The sequence below is a fragment of the Euprymna scolopes genome, chromosome 12, assembly GCF_053919585.1.
Source record: "Euprymna scolopes isolate OS-2025 chromosome 12, ASM5391958v1, whole genome shotgun sequence".
Classification (NCBI taxonomy): Eukaryota; Metazoa; Mollusca; class Cephalopoda; order Sepiida; family Sepiolidae; genus Euprymna; species Euprymna scolopes.
This window is the reverse complement of record NC_136493.1, coordinates 82,503,542-82,519,875: the sequence shown is the minus strand read 5'-3', so window position 1 is coordinate 82,519,875 and position 16,334 is coordinate 82,503,542. Positions and strand designations below refer to the sequence as shown.

At 33.2% G+C, this 16,334-nt stretch overlaps 1 protein-coding gene across 1 annotated transcript in view; it reads right to left on the bottom strand.

Annotated features, from left to right (window-relative positions):
- Positions 1-16,334, bottom strand: part of LOC145291381 (dynein heavy chain domain-containing protein 1-like) — a 494,383-nt gene that overhangs the window by 337,614 nt on the left and 140,435 nt on the right. Inside the window, exons 36-40 of the mRNA XM_080137171.1 lie at positions 13,988-14,133; positions 7,422-7,559; positions 5,692-5,945; positions 3,599-3,731; positions 574-686 (exon numbers count right to left, since the gene is read on the bottom strand). Coding sequence (XP_079993297.1) covers positions 574-686; positions 3,599-3,731; positions 5,692-5,945; positions 7,422-7,559; positions 13,988-14,133 — 784 coding nt within the window. The remainder of the gene's footprint in view (positions 1-573; positions 687-3,598; positions 3,732-5,691; positions 5,946-7,421; positions 7,560-13,987; positions 14,134-16,334) is intronic.

The following is a 16,334-nucleotide window of genomic DNA, read 5'->3' as shown; positions in this document are numbered from 1 at the left end:
GGGAAAATATCTTTATGCAAGGTTCTTCTGACATACCTCTGGACAGAGACAAAATTTCAATGACGGAAGGAAATCTTCACATGGTTTCATTTTATTTCAATCAGAAATCAAGAGATCCTTATTAAGGCTAACACTTGAACTTGGTCTAAGATGCATAGATATCCAAGTGTTTCATTAAAGTTCTCAAACGTTGAGTCATTACAAAAGCGAATAACATTAATTTCCTTTTCATTTAGTGGCCATTTAAATATGCTATAGTATATCCTTTTTATGGTCTCTTGATTGCACTGGATTCTAGAATTCATCTAGTCTGATCGAGTATCAAGCATAATGCTGTACCTATAGACATATACACTACTTGGAAAAGATGCCCCATTCCTCATATATGTCAGTATCAGGTAGCCATACATACTGAGGGGATCTTATTTGGGCTGCGAATATATTTGAATATTTAGTCAGGATTTACTTGTAGCAAGAAATATCTTCATACCAGATTGTCTTGACAAACCGATGTCGAAAAAAACAAACTTAGACACTCAAAGATCGTGTCTAGTAGGCATTCAAATCTCTTACCTTATCCATCTTAGTCTGACCACTCAAACTATATTGTGAATTCTCTTCACACTGAAGGCATCTTAAAGCTGTTTGTATTTGATCCAAATATTCGCTGATGGTACACATCACATCTGTAAGCATCAAACAAGAATCAAAAAGGGAAAACAATATAGCAGAATGAAGGAACATTAGCATATAGGGAGATAAATCAGCTGAACCTGAGATTGGTTCAGACAATTTGTTCTGTTGATGATGGGTAAAAACTAACATGTCATGGAGGCATCAGACAACATTATTATGTGTGTTCGTTCATGAGACTAACCACCAGTTAACCTTTAAAAAAAATAAAATTTGCTTATTGATCTTCCACTGGAGCTGACAGATCCATTGTATAACCCAACGGCGACAACTTCATGAATCGTTTTTCCTATTAAAAAATCATGGTAATACTTGGTTCATCAAACTTTTAAGTGTGTCTTTGATGCGTTTTATCGCATTAATTTTTTTTTTTTTATTGAGTTATACTTTGCTGATAGGTTCAAATAACATTAACTCGGCTCTCATATCTCTGTCAGACGTTTCTGTTGTGCTCAACTGATATTTTTACCCTTCATGTATTTCTCTAAATGTTTGAACATCTCAATGATATTATTTCAGCATCCATGACTTATGTAAATTATGTAACCACATCTCAAAGCTAATCATTATGTTTTTTCAAAAAGAAAGATAAAAAATAAACAGTTAAATATCATGATTTTAAGTCCTTTACAAACATAGAAAACTAACACTTACAGATACATACACACACACACACACACACAATATATATATATATATATATATATATATATATGCATAATCATATTGACACACCGGTTCTCTTAAGATTATCGAAGTTAAGCAACGATGAATCTGGCCAGTACTACATGGATGACCATTTGGGATAACTAGGTGCTGTATGCGTTGCTTTGAAATGTAGAAATTTTCCAGTTAATATATGGATGCATTTAACACCACTGAAAGAGATGCATGTTCAGTCTTTGTTAAGGCATGTATACAGGACAAGGAAAACTCTGATGTAAAACCTGAAGTCTACTATCTGTTGTCTTGTGGCAATCATTTGCATTGACTGAGGCTAGCAGTAGTTCCAAAAAGTGTGGATAGTTCTACACGAAGCCTTCACCAAATCATGTGTTGATTTCAGAAAATTTAGTTGCCTAAACTTCATACGGAGAGTCCGTTTTAATGTGTGTGTATATATCTATTTTAATAAAGTCACATTCTTGTCTGTTTGTTTGTTCACAGTTTGATTAATGCGTACAAAAGGTATGCTGTTTCAAAAATTAATTTTCAAACTTAAAACAGACGTTAGTACACTTTCATTCCAGCATGATTTCCATATATACTATTTATTCAAATGTAATCTACACTGATGAAGTAACCTCATTTGCATATTACATTAAAGAAAATCTATTGTAATAATTAGCTTCATGTTATTAATTGTTTGTTGCAATAGAATTTTTTTATTACATTTTTTATTACATTTTCACCCCAAACAAGGCACATTGCCACTTTAGTGTAAGGGCTACTATCAGAGACATAAGCTACTGGGATACTATGTAGGGAGTTGGGCAGCAAGATGCCGGTCCACATTACACTTGAACTTTTACATGTCAGTACAGTTGGGGAAGAAGGGACCCGGAATGGAATTCCAAAGTCTAGCGGTTCTGGGGAAGAAAATACTGGAGTAGAAAGCTCTCTTACATCTAAGTATCTCTACTGTGAAGAGGTGGGATTTAGCTGCTTGTCGGGTTTGTTGAGAATATTTACGTCGTGGGGGCACAAGTACTTACAGTTCGTCAGAGCATTCACCATTAAAATACTGTAGAACAGGCAGAGGGATGCAACATTTCATCGGTGGGACAGAGGCTGAGGCTTAGATGACAGTTCAGGACCTATGAAGTTGGAGACTCTCTTTTGAACCTTGTCTAGGAGCAAGAGACTAGTAGCAGATGCACCAGCCCAAATATGACAACAATACTCCATACATGGGCGAATGGTGGCCTTATAGAGGTACAGGATACTTTTGGGCGTTAGTAGCTTTCTAGCATGGTAGAGAGAGCCTATGTTCCTCGCAGCGGTCTTGGCAATGCTCTCAATGTAATTGTTCCAACTTATGTTTCCTGTGAACGTTAGGCCGAGGATTTTAAAAGAAGTACTTTCAGATAATGAATCTTTAGCCATTGCTATTAGTGGTAGAGAAGGTTTCTTGTAATTATTGAAGGAAACAAGTTTAGTCTTGGTAGCATTGAATGTGACAATCCATTTTTGTCCCCATTCCACTACAGATTGGAGGTCATCCTCTAGTGTTTCTGCCATTTCCTTAGATATGTATTAACTATATGGATAACGCTTGTTTTAGTTGTTCTAGAAATATTATTTAAACATGATTTATTTAATTTATTATTAATCTAATTTATATCTAATTTAATTTATTTTAAATTATTATTAACCGACATGAGCTGCATTTAAAAATGGAAGTTTATTTATTTAAGCTGCGAGAGTTATCCCCCCTTTAAGCTATAAGATTTATTTCCCGTTTATTTTTCATAGACGAAAATGGATGTGTTTTATACTTCCATATATCCAACATGTGGTTCACTTTCAGGAAAATCGTAGCAAGTTAGGATATTCTTAAACCCTCATTCTGCTAATATGTTTTAACCTGACAACGCCACGTATTTATAGTCAATATATATATATATATATATATATATATATATATATATATATATATATATATATATATATATATATACTGACTATATATATATATATATATATATATATATATATATGATGGACGCTTGTTGATTTTGATATATGAGGTTTCAACAACTTACAATTTTGATTCATATTATATATATATATATATATATATATATATATATATATATAGTTAACTGCTTAGTTTATCCATCTGAGTTACTTAATAATATAAAGCATAGCAAAATAATACAAAACAAAACATAATAAGTTTTACCTTTCGTTAATTTGTTAACATCATCAAAAAGTGCCCAACATCCAGATGTGACCATTCCAGTAAAGCACTGCTTGATTTGAAAAGATGAAAGAAGTTCACCACACTTGATATGAAACAAGCACTGGCCAAATGCCTGAGATAAAAATATAACATTTCATTTAGAATGACATTCACATGACATTAAGTGGAGAAACATTGCACAACATTCAAATTTTATCAAATAAATTCAGTCTAAAAAAAGTCAATCTTTGATTATAACTATAAACTGTACAAAAAGCCGAGAATAATCTTGAGAGGAACAAAAACAGAAAAATGAAAAGTATTCGTTCGTAGTTTATGAATTTTTGAGAGGAAGAATGATAATTTGTATTATTTGAACTACTGTTCTCATCTTCAGCGTTTTTCTTAGAAACACAAGGCGTAACTGATAAAGTAGTCGGCAAAATTCAATTCTAAGTAACGCTCTCCTGGAGGTTGACGTTTCAATCAGCAATGCAGCTGATACCAAGAAACAACTGTGAATTACTTAAGACTTTTACCTGATCATGGCTGACAGAACAAGAACATATTATCCGTATGGAATTAATAAAAAGATTCCACTCGAAATTCCATGCAAAACCACACCCTGGAATTACAAACTATGAAAAAAGTGTCTATAGGTACATATAACTCTACAGTGCACCTACAATACAATCGTGAATGGGAATAAGGTAAAATTCTACATAGTCAACTGAGAGATTCTAATCATGAGTCCCCCCCCTCTTTCAGAGAGATAAAGCTGATAATATTACAAGAATGTGATGCAGTCAACAAAAAAATGTTAAAACAATGTATTATTCCAATCAATTTGATAAGAATGACAATTTCACTAAAGAAAACCACATTTTCATAAGAGCTGACACCAATTATTGTTATCAATGTAACAAGGAAATCTCTTATCCACATAAAGGATCAAATTACATCTGAATTAGATATGGTGATCCAACGAATCATTCGAAAAATAAATGAACCAATTGATTCAGTCCATAGCATTATGTATGGACGTAAAAAGCAATAGAAAACTTAAAATAAGCTGAGATCCAAAAGCTAGAAACACATCTATCAAGCAGTGTCATGAAAAACACATTTTGTTGGAAGAGATATTCTAGAAATTAAATTCTTCACACAAAACGCACATTAAAACAGTCAAGCAGATGCTTCATCATATTTAATTTTCCTTTCGAACAACTTTGTTTCCAGAGAATATATTTTCACCTGATAATGTCTCAGGTTGTGTTTCAACAAAACAATGAACACATTAATTGCTTATGTGATGGTATATGGACAAACCGGGGAGAAGTACGATCAAAACCTTCAAACTAAGAGATTTTTTTACTCTTGTTGTTCACCACAAACAAGACATATTGCCATTTGGATGTAATAACATGCAGCAAATATGAGTTCATTAACATTCCCATGAAAATAGTATCCATTGTATTTTAAATATAGAACTGACCCAAATGAGATAAATTAATAAATACTAATAAATACTCAGAAAGTAATATTGTGCTACATAGTTCAATACAAATAACAAATCACATTGTAAGAAATAATCTTTAATTTATTCCAGCACCCCTTGGCAGAAAATGTTCATTTCTTTTTGCCCTGTTTCTTTTGAATGTTCCTTTTTGTACATAATATTTGACTGGCTCCTTTCTTTATTGAACAACTGCTGCACATCGAAATAACTATAAGTTCCTTTCTCACGCTATTACAACAATGATCATATATTATTATAATGATATTTAAAAACGAGGCTACATCAAAGGGAGGTCACTTATATTCTTGTCCAGGTTTGCCAGATTGACCTTTTTAAAGTAAAATTTCACAAATTTGGTCTTTTTTGAAGTAGTTCAGCCTTCAAAAATTGTATTTGGCCTTTTTCAAATCGTAACGTACAAACTAAGGAAGGTAGGAACACGCAGAATATTATGCAGATGAAATGCAAGAAGAAAGTCACAAATTATGGGATGTATTTTATAGTTTTTACTTTTTGAAGATGTGTAGAATAAGAGTTATCAGAAAATTATAAGAATTAATATTTTGTGACTTACTTTGGCGAATTCCTTGATAGTTTCTGTTTTGCCAACTGATGAGGGTCCAACAATGCTACCACACTGATAGTTCTTTAGACTATGTGTGAGGCTGAGCATGGCTTTCTCTGTCAAGGGTGTGCTCAAAAACACAGAACTTGGCCCAAGATACTCGTATTCGTACGGGATTTCTACTGATAAATGGTGAATTACACACGGGGTAATTTTATGCACTGTTTTCATTGTTCCTGTTGTTCGGGTTAGATTGGAGCCGCCTAAACATTAAAAAAAAAACGTGATTCAGATTGGCATGAGGAAAAAAATATTCTAAAAGAAAAACTTTCAGCAAAAATTAAAAAGAAATAATGATGCTTAGTTATTGTTTTGAATGTGAAATTAAGTCAAAATTGTATTATTTAATGCTTTAAATTTTTTGAGATGAGGGTTGATAATTCATGTTATTTGTGACTTATAAACTATCCTTGGGTATGTCTTTTTTTATACCTCTTTTCTCTCAAATGCATCATCACTTCCTCACACGTTTTCCTTGCTTTTCACTGCTAACTAACCCTAATATACTCCAATTTTAATAGTAAAGCTGTCATTAAATATGCATAATTATTAATTTAGGTAGCTACCAGTGCATAAAGTTAATATTTCAATTTTTTTTGTGTTAAAGCATATATTTTCCTGTACTTTCGATTGGCTGAAATAAAATTTCTGTATAAAGATTCACATCCAATCAACAATTGATATTTTTACAAAATTTATTTGTCTGCTGCTGATTGAATAAGGTTCACAAAGTAGATGTTGTGACCCTATAAAAAGTATAAAAAGAGCCATAAAGAAAGATTTTAACAACAGGTTTAAGTAGAAAGAATATATTGTACAAGAAAGTGAATACAAAGAAATGTTGTCGGAGTTAGACAGTCTGTAGTCTTGCGTTGGGTCATGATAATTTTTTTACAAGAGTATTAGACTCGGAAGTTTCTATAATGATTAGAAGAGTCCATTATAAGTGAATGGGGAAGTTCTCATAACACCCTCTTCCCAAGCTTTTACTCCTTTTCCTTTTTCGTAATGTTTTTGGTATAATGACCATCTCGCTGTATAGTAGGACGCCATCATACATAGTAAAACTGTTCTGTATTTGCTGGTCTTTAGTTTTAATTTTCTGTTTTGAAGCACTAATAATTTTTTTTTTTATCCTTTGTGTTTTAATTCATGCATTGTGATTGTTAAGTATCAACGCATTTGTTTTTTAATGTGAGTTGAATGATACGACACAACGATTTGCTTTTTTATGCAATTCTTTTTAAAAGTAGCCATTGGTAGGAATGACACATTTTTGTTGTGGTTTGAGATAATTTTTATTATTGGATGAACATAAGTTTTCAACAGAGTGATTCAACATTTTTTATATAAAGATCACTATTAAAAAAAACAATTCACGTTCTTCACTGTTAACAATTACAGAACTGCTTGATCCACTGGAAGATGTAACACGATCATTGAATGAAACTCCGATGTGGCCATGTTTTCATAAGGTTTTCACTTTTTTTTCGACAAATTCTTTATGTAATAATAAATGTGTTTGTAAATCTAATTGTTTCTTCATTATTGTCCTTTCCTATTTCTTCCAACGCACGTCGTGATTGCTGTCCATAATAGAATACAGGAAATAGTACCGAAAGATTAACACTATTAAAACCATATACTTTCAAGAAAAAATACGAAACAAAATTGTGTACCACTGATTTCTGGATCAAAATTTTGAATCAATTCTTGTTCAATTTCAGCTTGAAGAACTGCTTTGTGATTGACATGATATTTCAAGGCTGTTTGCCAATCGAAACTCTCAATACCAATAGATTCATCTTCAAGCAACACTGAAGCAAGAACAAAAAATAATTATAAATATAAAATCAATTACCATTGTACTTTCTTTTACAGAAGTAAAAGTATGTGAATCGAAAAGTTATATAAATATAAATATATATATATATATATATATATATATATATATATATATATATTGATTAATTAAATTCAATTATATTATTAACATGAACTAAAAAACAATATTTTAAAAATGTTTAATACATGTGTAGAGCTTATAAATAAATTACATAATTTATATAAACATTGTAAGGAGTTTATGCAGATAGATCAACGTTTCAACATTTCCATGTTTTGTTAGGACTCCAAATGAATCTTCCAATCAGAAAACAACTATACAGTAAAATTTTATTCAATTGTTGTTTTTTGACTGCAAGAACTATTTCGAGCCCTGACAAGACATGAAAATTTTGAAACGTAGACTCTTTAGAATATATATATATATATATATATAGTAAGTTATAAATATATATGGCATTTAAGCTACACTGAATATTCCGCGTTTCATCCACACTAGGATTCTTCAGGCTGAATATATGGCATTTAAGCTACACTGAATATTCTGCATTTCATCCACACTAGGATTCTTCAGGCTTAATATATGACGATTAAGCTACACTGAATATTCCGCGTTTCATCTACTCTAGGATTGTTCATGCTTATGCATAAGCCTGAAGAATCCTAGAGTGGATGAAACGCGGAATAAATGAATATTCACTGTAGCTTAAACGCCATATATATTTATAACTTACTAACTAGCTCTACCTACGTATTGAGCACTGTTGAAGTAAATACTTAAAGTGTATGTATAAATTTATACTTTCGTATATTAATTTTATGTGAGTAAATGAAATATATATATATATATATATATATATATATATATATATATATATATATATATATATATATATATATATATATATATATATACCCGCAGGACCCATGTACCCATGTACCAGCGTTGCCTGACACAAATCCAGAACAAATACAGTAAACGTTCTCTCCACCGCTGGAAAAAAAAGTAAACTATGGTTGTTAGTGGGGACCATTGCGGACCATGGCCAAAATTAAATAATCTGCCTTCCACTGTCGGGCATTGTCTGGCAGTGAAAGTTAGCAGAAGCTGTGATTCCCAGCACTAGTGGTGACCGGCGAATAGTGTTGGTTTGGATCAATTACTTAAAAAAAAGTGTTGTATCTGTCCGGTCCTTGGTTAGTGATTGAGAAATCCTTCTAGACTGCGGTAGCTTTTAATTTTTATTCTAATCAAGAGTATTTAATTATTATATATTTTGCCAGAAAAAACTGCTGTGTCTGTTTGATTCTCGGTTAGTGATGGAGAAATGCTTATAGACTGAGCAATTTTAACTTTTTACCAATCAAGAGTGCACTTTATTTTGAGTTGAGGGCTCATATTAAAAATGAGATTGTGCTTAACTGTTCCCTTGTGGGGAGACTTTCAAAGATATTATGTCAGAATACTTATAAATATCTATATGAAACATGTACTATTTAAGTTTTGTGCTTTTACAGAATTTGAACCAATAGCATAAAAAACTGTCGATTAGTGATGAATAAATCATTCTAGACTAAGGCAATTTTTTTCCTCAGTCAACACTGCATTTATTTAGGGTTGCGAGCTGGATTTTGCTCATACTGAAAATTAAACTGTGCCCAACTGTGCTCTCGTGAGAAGGCTTTCAAAGCTACACCATTTCTGTATATTAAGCAGTACAAATGAATATTATGTTAGAAGACTTATAACTAGCTATATGAATCATGTACTATTCAAAGTTTGTGCTTCTACAGAATTTGAACCGATAGCATAAAAATGATGAACAAATCATTTTAGACTAAAGCAACTTTTGTTCAATCAATAGTGCACTTTATTTAAGGTTGAGGGCTGAATTTTGCTCATACAAAAATGAGATTGTGCCTAACTGTGCTCTCATTGGGAGGTTTTCAAAGCTACACCTTTTGCAATAATTTTAAACAGTGCATAATGCTTATAAATAGTTATATGAAAAACCGTCAATTGAACGCTGACGAAAAAGAGAGAAAGGAAAATTCCAACCTGCAAAGGGATGAATTAATGTAAACACCGAAAGTCAAATTGATGGAAATACAAACACCAAACTTTTATCATGGCCTTGAACGAACGTTAATTCAAAAAAAATTTCGTAACATGGGGAGAAGAGACAGTCAACTAAAAAAGTGCAACTAATAAGTGGCAATATAAAAAAGCAAAAGGATGCAACTAAAGAAATCATATTGAAATTAAGTGTTTCAAGAAACTATAAAAACGTAGACGCAGATCAAGGCATTTTTTTGTTAGCAATCCTATATTCTTAGAAGCAGTTGAATATTTTTTGTAACGGGAAACGAAATAACGTCCCATTGTTCTTGATAGTAGTGTCTGCCCATGCAAAAATCGCGTGTTCCAAATTTCGTTAATTCTGCGTAATTGTATGCTGACAGCCAATCAGAAGTAACTGTAAACTTAGCAAGGGAGCGGTCGTTATTTTAAGGCGTATTGCAGAAAGGGCAAAAGTGAAAGGTTATAGGAAGAAAAACTGAAAATGTGTCGTATTAGAAGTTGTTCCTAATGCAGGGGAATTTTTGGTTATATTCATGAGAAGAAAACATTTAATGGGTGAAAATCATGCTCCCACCATTAAACATGTCATGATTTGAAATGTGATACTCCTAGGAATTAATATAGTATTGTTCGATAACAGAAAAAAAGTGAACGATAAGTTGTGCAAAAACGACAGCAGATAGTGGCTATTAGCCTAACTATATTGAATTTATTGTGGCGTCTGTGATTGCAAACCTACAACGCTTTTTTCTGGAAGGGAAAATCACGCCTGTTTTATTATGTATATTTTATTATGTAAATATTAAATTAGGGACAGGTTATCATATTCTAAAGTTATTTTTTAAATCAAATCTGTAGATATCATGAAGAAAGAACGATCAAAGTGTGGGGAAGGTTCTGTAAATCATGTTAGTAAGTAACAGCAGCACAGAAGGTGACTATGGCTAAGGTGTATAATGACACAAACTCATAGCCTGGATGTGCCAAGTTCGAATACAGTCCGTCCCACAAAAAACGTTTTCATTTTCATTCATTCAAAATAAATCAATGATGCTCAACAACAACAACAACAACAACAACAGTGGCACCACCATTTACAGGCCTGCGTGTTAATGTAGACATTGGTTACCTCCCTTGCTTGTGGCGATATAAATAGGAGTCGGCCATCTTGGTTTAGGCAGTTCGTTCGTACAGTTTAGACAGACTACAAGTGTCTCAACAAATGGTAGCAGAGATATCCCTCTGTGTGCGACAAAACGAAAAAAAAAAAAAAAAAAAAAATTTTTTTTTTTGTACAGCTTGTCTGTAGCACTAGACAGATCGGATATCGGATATGGCAACTTCGAACAAACAACCTCCATTGTTGGAGGGGGAGGATGTTTACGAGAACTGGAAACAAGACGTTGAAATGTGGTCGTTGTTCACGGATCTTTCTGAGGAAAAAAAAGGGCCAGCAGTGTTTTTGACGCTACCACCGAATATTAGAGAATGTGTTCGTGAATTGCCAACAAGTGACATCGGCGGACGAGATGGCTTGAAGATCTTAATAAAGAAACTGGATGACATATATTTAAAGGATGAACACACGCGCGCTTACATGACTTTTAAGGAATTTTACACTTATAAAAGATCGTCAGGTACCAGTATAAATGACTTTCTTGTTCGTTATGAGTTTTTGTACCAAAGATTAAAAAAATTCTACATTATTCTACCGGAAGGAGTGCAAGCTTTTCTTGTTTTGAACGCGGTTAACATATCGGAAGAGAACGAAAAATTAGCGCGGACAACGTGTTCTGTTTTGACGTATCAAAACATGAAGGAATCGATAAAGAAAGTATTTGGTGACATTTATCGTGATGAAAATGTACCGGCAGTGAAATCAGAGCCCGAAATCGTCAACTATAATTATTTTAAACCGGGTAACAACAAAAGGCGTTTTCGTCGAGGACAATCTAATCCATGTGACCGAAGTGGAAACGTGTTGTTGTGTTACAAATGTCAGTCTCCGAACCATCTAATTAGAGAGTGTCCTAGAAATACGCCCAGGTTTACGGAAGCGACAGAACAAATACACATTACGTTGTTCATTCAAGAAAATATTTATTTGAACAGTACAAATGAAAAAATCTCAAATCTTGTAAAGGAAACATTTGGAATGGCAGTCTTGGATTCTGCTTGTACTCGCACACTGGCTGGCGAAGTGTGGCTTGATGTTTATTTAGATACTTTAAATGAAAGTGACCTGCAACTAGTGAAGTATACGAACTCAGACCGGAGTTTTTGTTTTGGTGATGGAGTGGCTGTCACAGCAATTAAAGTTGCTAAATTTCCGGTTACACTCGGAGGTATAAGAGTTTATATCGAAGCAGATATTGTGAAAAACGACTTGCCTCTTCTATTAAGTCACAAATCAATGAAGACAGCAGGAATAGTGCTAGATTTCCGGAAAGATATGTGCTGGATTTTTGATAAATGTATTGAACTAAAGACCACAACTTCAGGGCACTATTGTCTCCCCTTAACAAATAAGTTGTTGGATCATAGTGGTACTAAGAACATTGTATTACATGTTCAGAATTTTGGTCAGTGTTCTTTCACAGAAAAAAAAAAAAGCAGAAAAACTTCATCGACAGTTTGCTCATGCCTCGAAGGAAAAACTTGTTTCCTTGGTTAAAAAAAGTGGCAAATTCAATGATAAGGAATTTATAAAGGCGATTGAGGAGGTTTGTGAAAACTGTCAAATTTGCCTTAGATTTAAAAAAGCTCCACTGCGACCGGTTGTGGGATTGCCTCTTGGCAATAGATTTAATCACACAGTTTGCATGGATTTGAAAGAGTTCATCCACAATGAGGTGTGGATACTACATCTCATTGATGCCGCTACCAGGTATTCAGCGGCAACATTGATCAAAACAAAGAAGAAGGAGGAGATCATCAAAAACATCTTTATGATGTGGATTACCTATTTCGGATCTCCTGTTCGTTTTCTGAGTGATAATGGTGGTGAATTCAACAACGAACACTATAGACAGATGAATGAAAAACTCAACACAGAGACCTGATCACAACCCTTGATCCATTCTATCTGTATCTCTCCTCTACTCTTCATTTCCTTCAGCCTTGCTACATCTATTCTCAATCGTCGATCGCTTACCAGATTGTTGGAATTGGGATCACTGTAGAACAAGATCTATATGTATCTTCCATATCTCCAATAGAAATAAGCAAAGGGAGGATACTGAGGAAAAATGATGAACTGAATGAAGAAGAAAAGCATGAGTTGAAGAGACTTGCAGGTCAGATGATGTGGGTTTCAACTCAAACACGCCCTGATATAGCTTTTGATGTGTGTAAAATGAGCAACACTGGAAAGCATCCCAAAGTAAAAGCCTTATTTGAGGCGAATAAAGCCTTATCAAAATTGAAATCCAAGAAGGGTTCTATAACATTTCCAAAATTGGGAAAGCCCTCAGATTTACACATTTTGTGTTATACTGATGCCTCTTATGCCAGTCTGGAAGATGGATCTTCACAGGGTGGTTTTGTTGTCTTTATTGGAGGAAGTACTGACAAAATGGCCCCCATGTGTTGGGCGTCAAAGAAATTGGACAGAGTGACAAAAAGCCCATTGGCCTCAGAGACTCTTGCTCTGAATGAGGGAGCTGATGCTGGTGTTTTGACTGCGGTTATGATACAAGAGGTATTTCAGTTATCTAAATTGCCAGACGTTCTCTGCAAGACAGATAATGCATCACTTGTGGAGACATTGAATTCCAACAATCTGGTAAGCGATCGACGATTGAGAATAGATGTAGCAAGGCTGAAGGAAATGAAGAGTAGAGGAGAGATACAGATAGAATGGATCAAGGGTTGTGATCAGGTCTCTGATTGTTTGACCAAGGCAGGAGCTTCGTCTGAGCTTCTAAGGGACTTGTTAAATCAGAAATAAATTATTCACTTGAGGACAGCAGCAATGTTAATGTAGACATTGGTTACCTCCCTTGCTTGTGGCGATATAAATAGGAGTCGGCCATCTTGGTTTAGGCAGTTCGTTCGTACAGTTTAGACAGACTACAAGTGTCTCAACACTGCGTGCCTCCTAAACACACACATGCAAATGCAGAGGATAATTTTGCATCAGTATACAATCCGAAAGTACAATTCATGATCTGAAGGTCTTGCTCATTTCATGAACTTCCCTTTATTTTAGGGTTTCAATTGAGTGAATGGCTGACGACACTAATTTCCCCTTTATTCTAAAATCTATGATGTAAAATTGCAAAAAGCCAAATGAATTGATTTTTTTCTCTTTCTTACCTTGAGTCAAATCTCTCAAATTGATCCAGAGAGCAATGAGTGTCGTGTGAACAAAATATTTCCGATCATACAAGTTTATTGAGGCGGCATGGGAATATGTTTTTGGTTGCTGACTCAAATTAGTAATTTGATTTTCAAGATCTGACCTAAGGAAAAGGAAACAAAAAATATAAATCATTTACTTTGATGGGAATAAAAATAATAGCATTTATAAAATTAGAATTAATTATGATTTTTTTCACTGAAAAGATATTATCGTGATTAAAGTTTCTACCTTAAAATACATAAAAATCATAAAACAATCATAAAACGATATGGAAATAAATTTTTTTTTTTGAGATTTAATAGGAAAAAAGAAGAATGCCATAAGTTTACTATAATTCTATCAGAATCTGAAAGATCTCAAATTAATGCTCATGAACCATTTATTTAATTCACAGAGGTAGATTGTTCTTATTCTATTAGCTATAACTGATGAATATATGTATATATATATATTTAATTTCAAGTTTAGAAACTGAATAATCCTGTAAGCTTAAAACGAGTATAAATATTAATACTAATATTTATGGGACAATGATATTAATATTTATGGGACAATTATGGGACCAAATGAAAAAACTCAATATTCGAGATAGAGCATTATATAAGAAAATCAATTTAAAGTCTGTAAATTAGAATTTACAACAATTTATTATTCGACAAGGAATACAAATTGAAAACTGAAAATTTTATTTGAAATTTTTATTATCAACTTTTATGCAAATATGAATTCCCATATTTCAAAGTTTTCAATTTATGTGCTAACCAGCAAAATTATAGCTTGCTTATGAATATTATTTTGCTAACTATTTTCCTCTGAGGATGATAGCCATTCTTTGAAACTTCATGGAATAAAGAAAATTTGAAGTTTTCAACTTGTATTTCTTGTTGAATAATAAATAGTTGCTAAGTCCACTTTTTTCTACATTTGTGCCCTTTTTAGTTTGTTTGTCGATTTCTTTCTTAAAAATGCACAAATAATGTTATATAATACTTACTATCTTACTTAAGGTAATTGATCAACACAATCTTTGCCGATTTCAAAATATGGAGGATAAAATCTTGCATGTTTGCTATGTTTAGTTTGAGCATATTCCAGGACTCATAATGGTGTCCACTTTTCTTCCTCGCTTCATCTAGATTCCTATCTCCATCTGGTTTCTTGTTCCTTGATAGAAATATTTTTGTCTCCTTTAGGGCTGGATTTTTTTTTTATGAGGATGTTCTCATTTTCTGTTTGTATATATATACTCATCCAGGAAACTAGAAATCGTAGGTGGGTAATCTTTGTATTTTTTCTCTTCAGGGAGGGCAAATGTTTTAGTCATTGTGGCCATGATTTTTTTTTAATGTCTTTTCAAATTTTGTGTAGCTGTAGCAAAACAATAGCACATTCTTTTCTGCAACTATGGTTGGGCTCTTATTATTCTTTTTCTTTTTTTTAGTTTCTGCATATAATAAAGAACCAGGAGATTTTTTTTTTTTTATCAAGGTCTCATGTCTGATCCTGATTGGCCTCTGTCATGGCTGGAGTGCCACTTTCAAAGGCAGGAAGATTTACATGATTGCTAACCGCTTCCTTCCTGGTGTATTGAAGGCCGTTTTTATCCTGAGTATCGACCTACCAGTATTTAATCATGTTGTTATTAATTGTTTTCTTTTTTTAATCAGTTTCTCATTGTCAATCGCTTCATTTTTTTACTCAAATTAACAGAGATGTCCCCGTCTGCAACTTGGAGGACGCTTTGGATGGTTTGAGAAGACAGCATACCATTATTGTTTGAATATTTGGTCAGGCCTTACTTCAAATGACAGAATTTCTGAAAAGTCTATACAGAGAGATAAAAACACCCGAGGTTGGTGTCCTCTCTAGTAGGTATTCAAGTGTGTGTCTTGATTTTTGTGAAAAGATTATATATATATATATATATATATATATATATATATATATATATATATATATATATATATATATATATATATATATATATATACTAGCATTTCAGCTCGGCGTTGCCTGGATGTTTGGATGTGCATGTTGAGCAAAAAAAAAAAAAGTGGTAGTAGGAAGGCAGGCTCGAACCTGTACCACAAAGGAGGAAAAGGACGGGGGAAAACCTGATGTCTATGCTGTTACGACCACCGCTAAACTGGAAGTGACATTTTTTAAAATTTAGGCTAGACAATCGAAAGGAGAGGATGACTTTAAAAAGAGTTTGGTAGAGTTCTCAAAGGTCAAATCGTTGAACTTTGACCACTTAATCGCCAAATTTCTGTCCGAAAACCAATCGCAAAGATTTTTCCA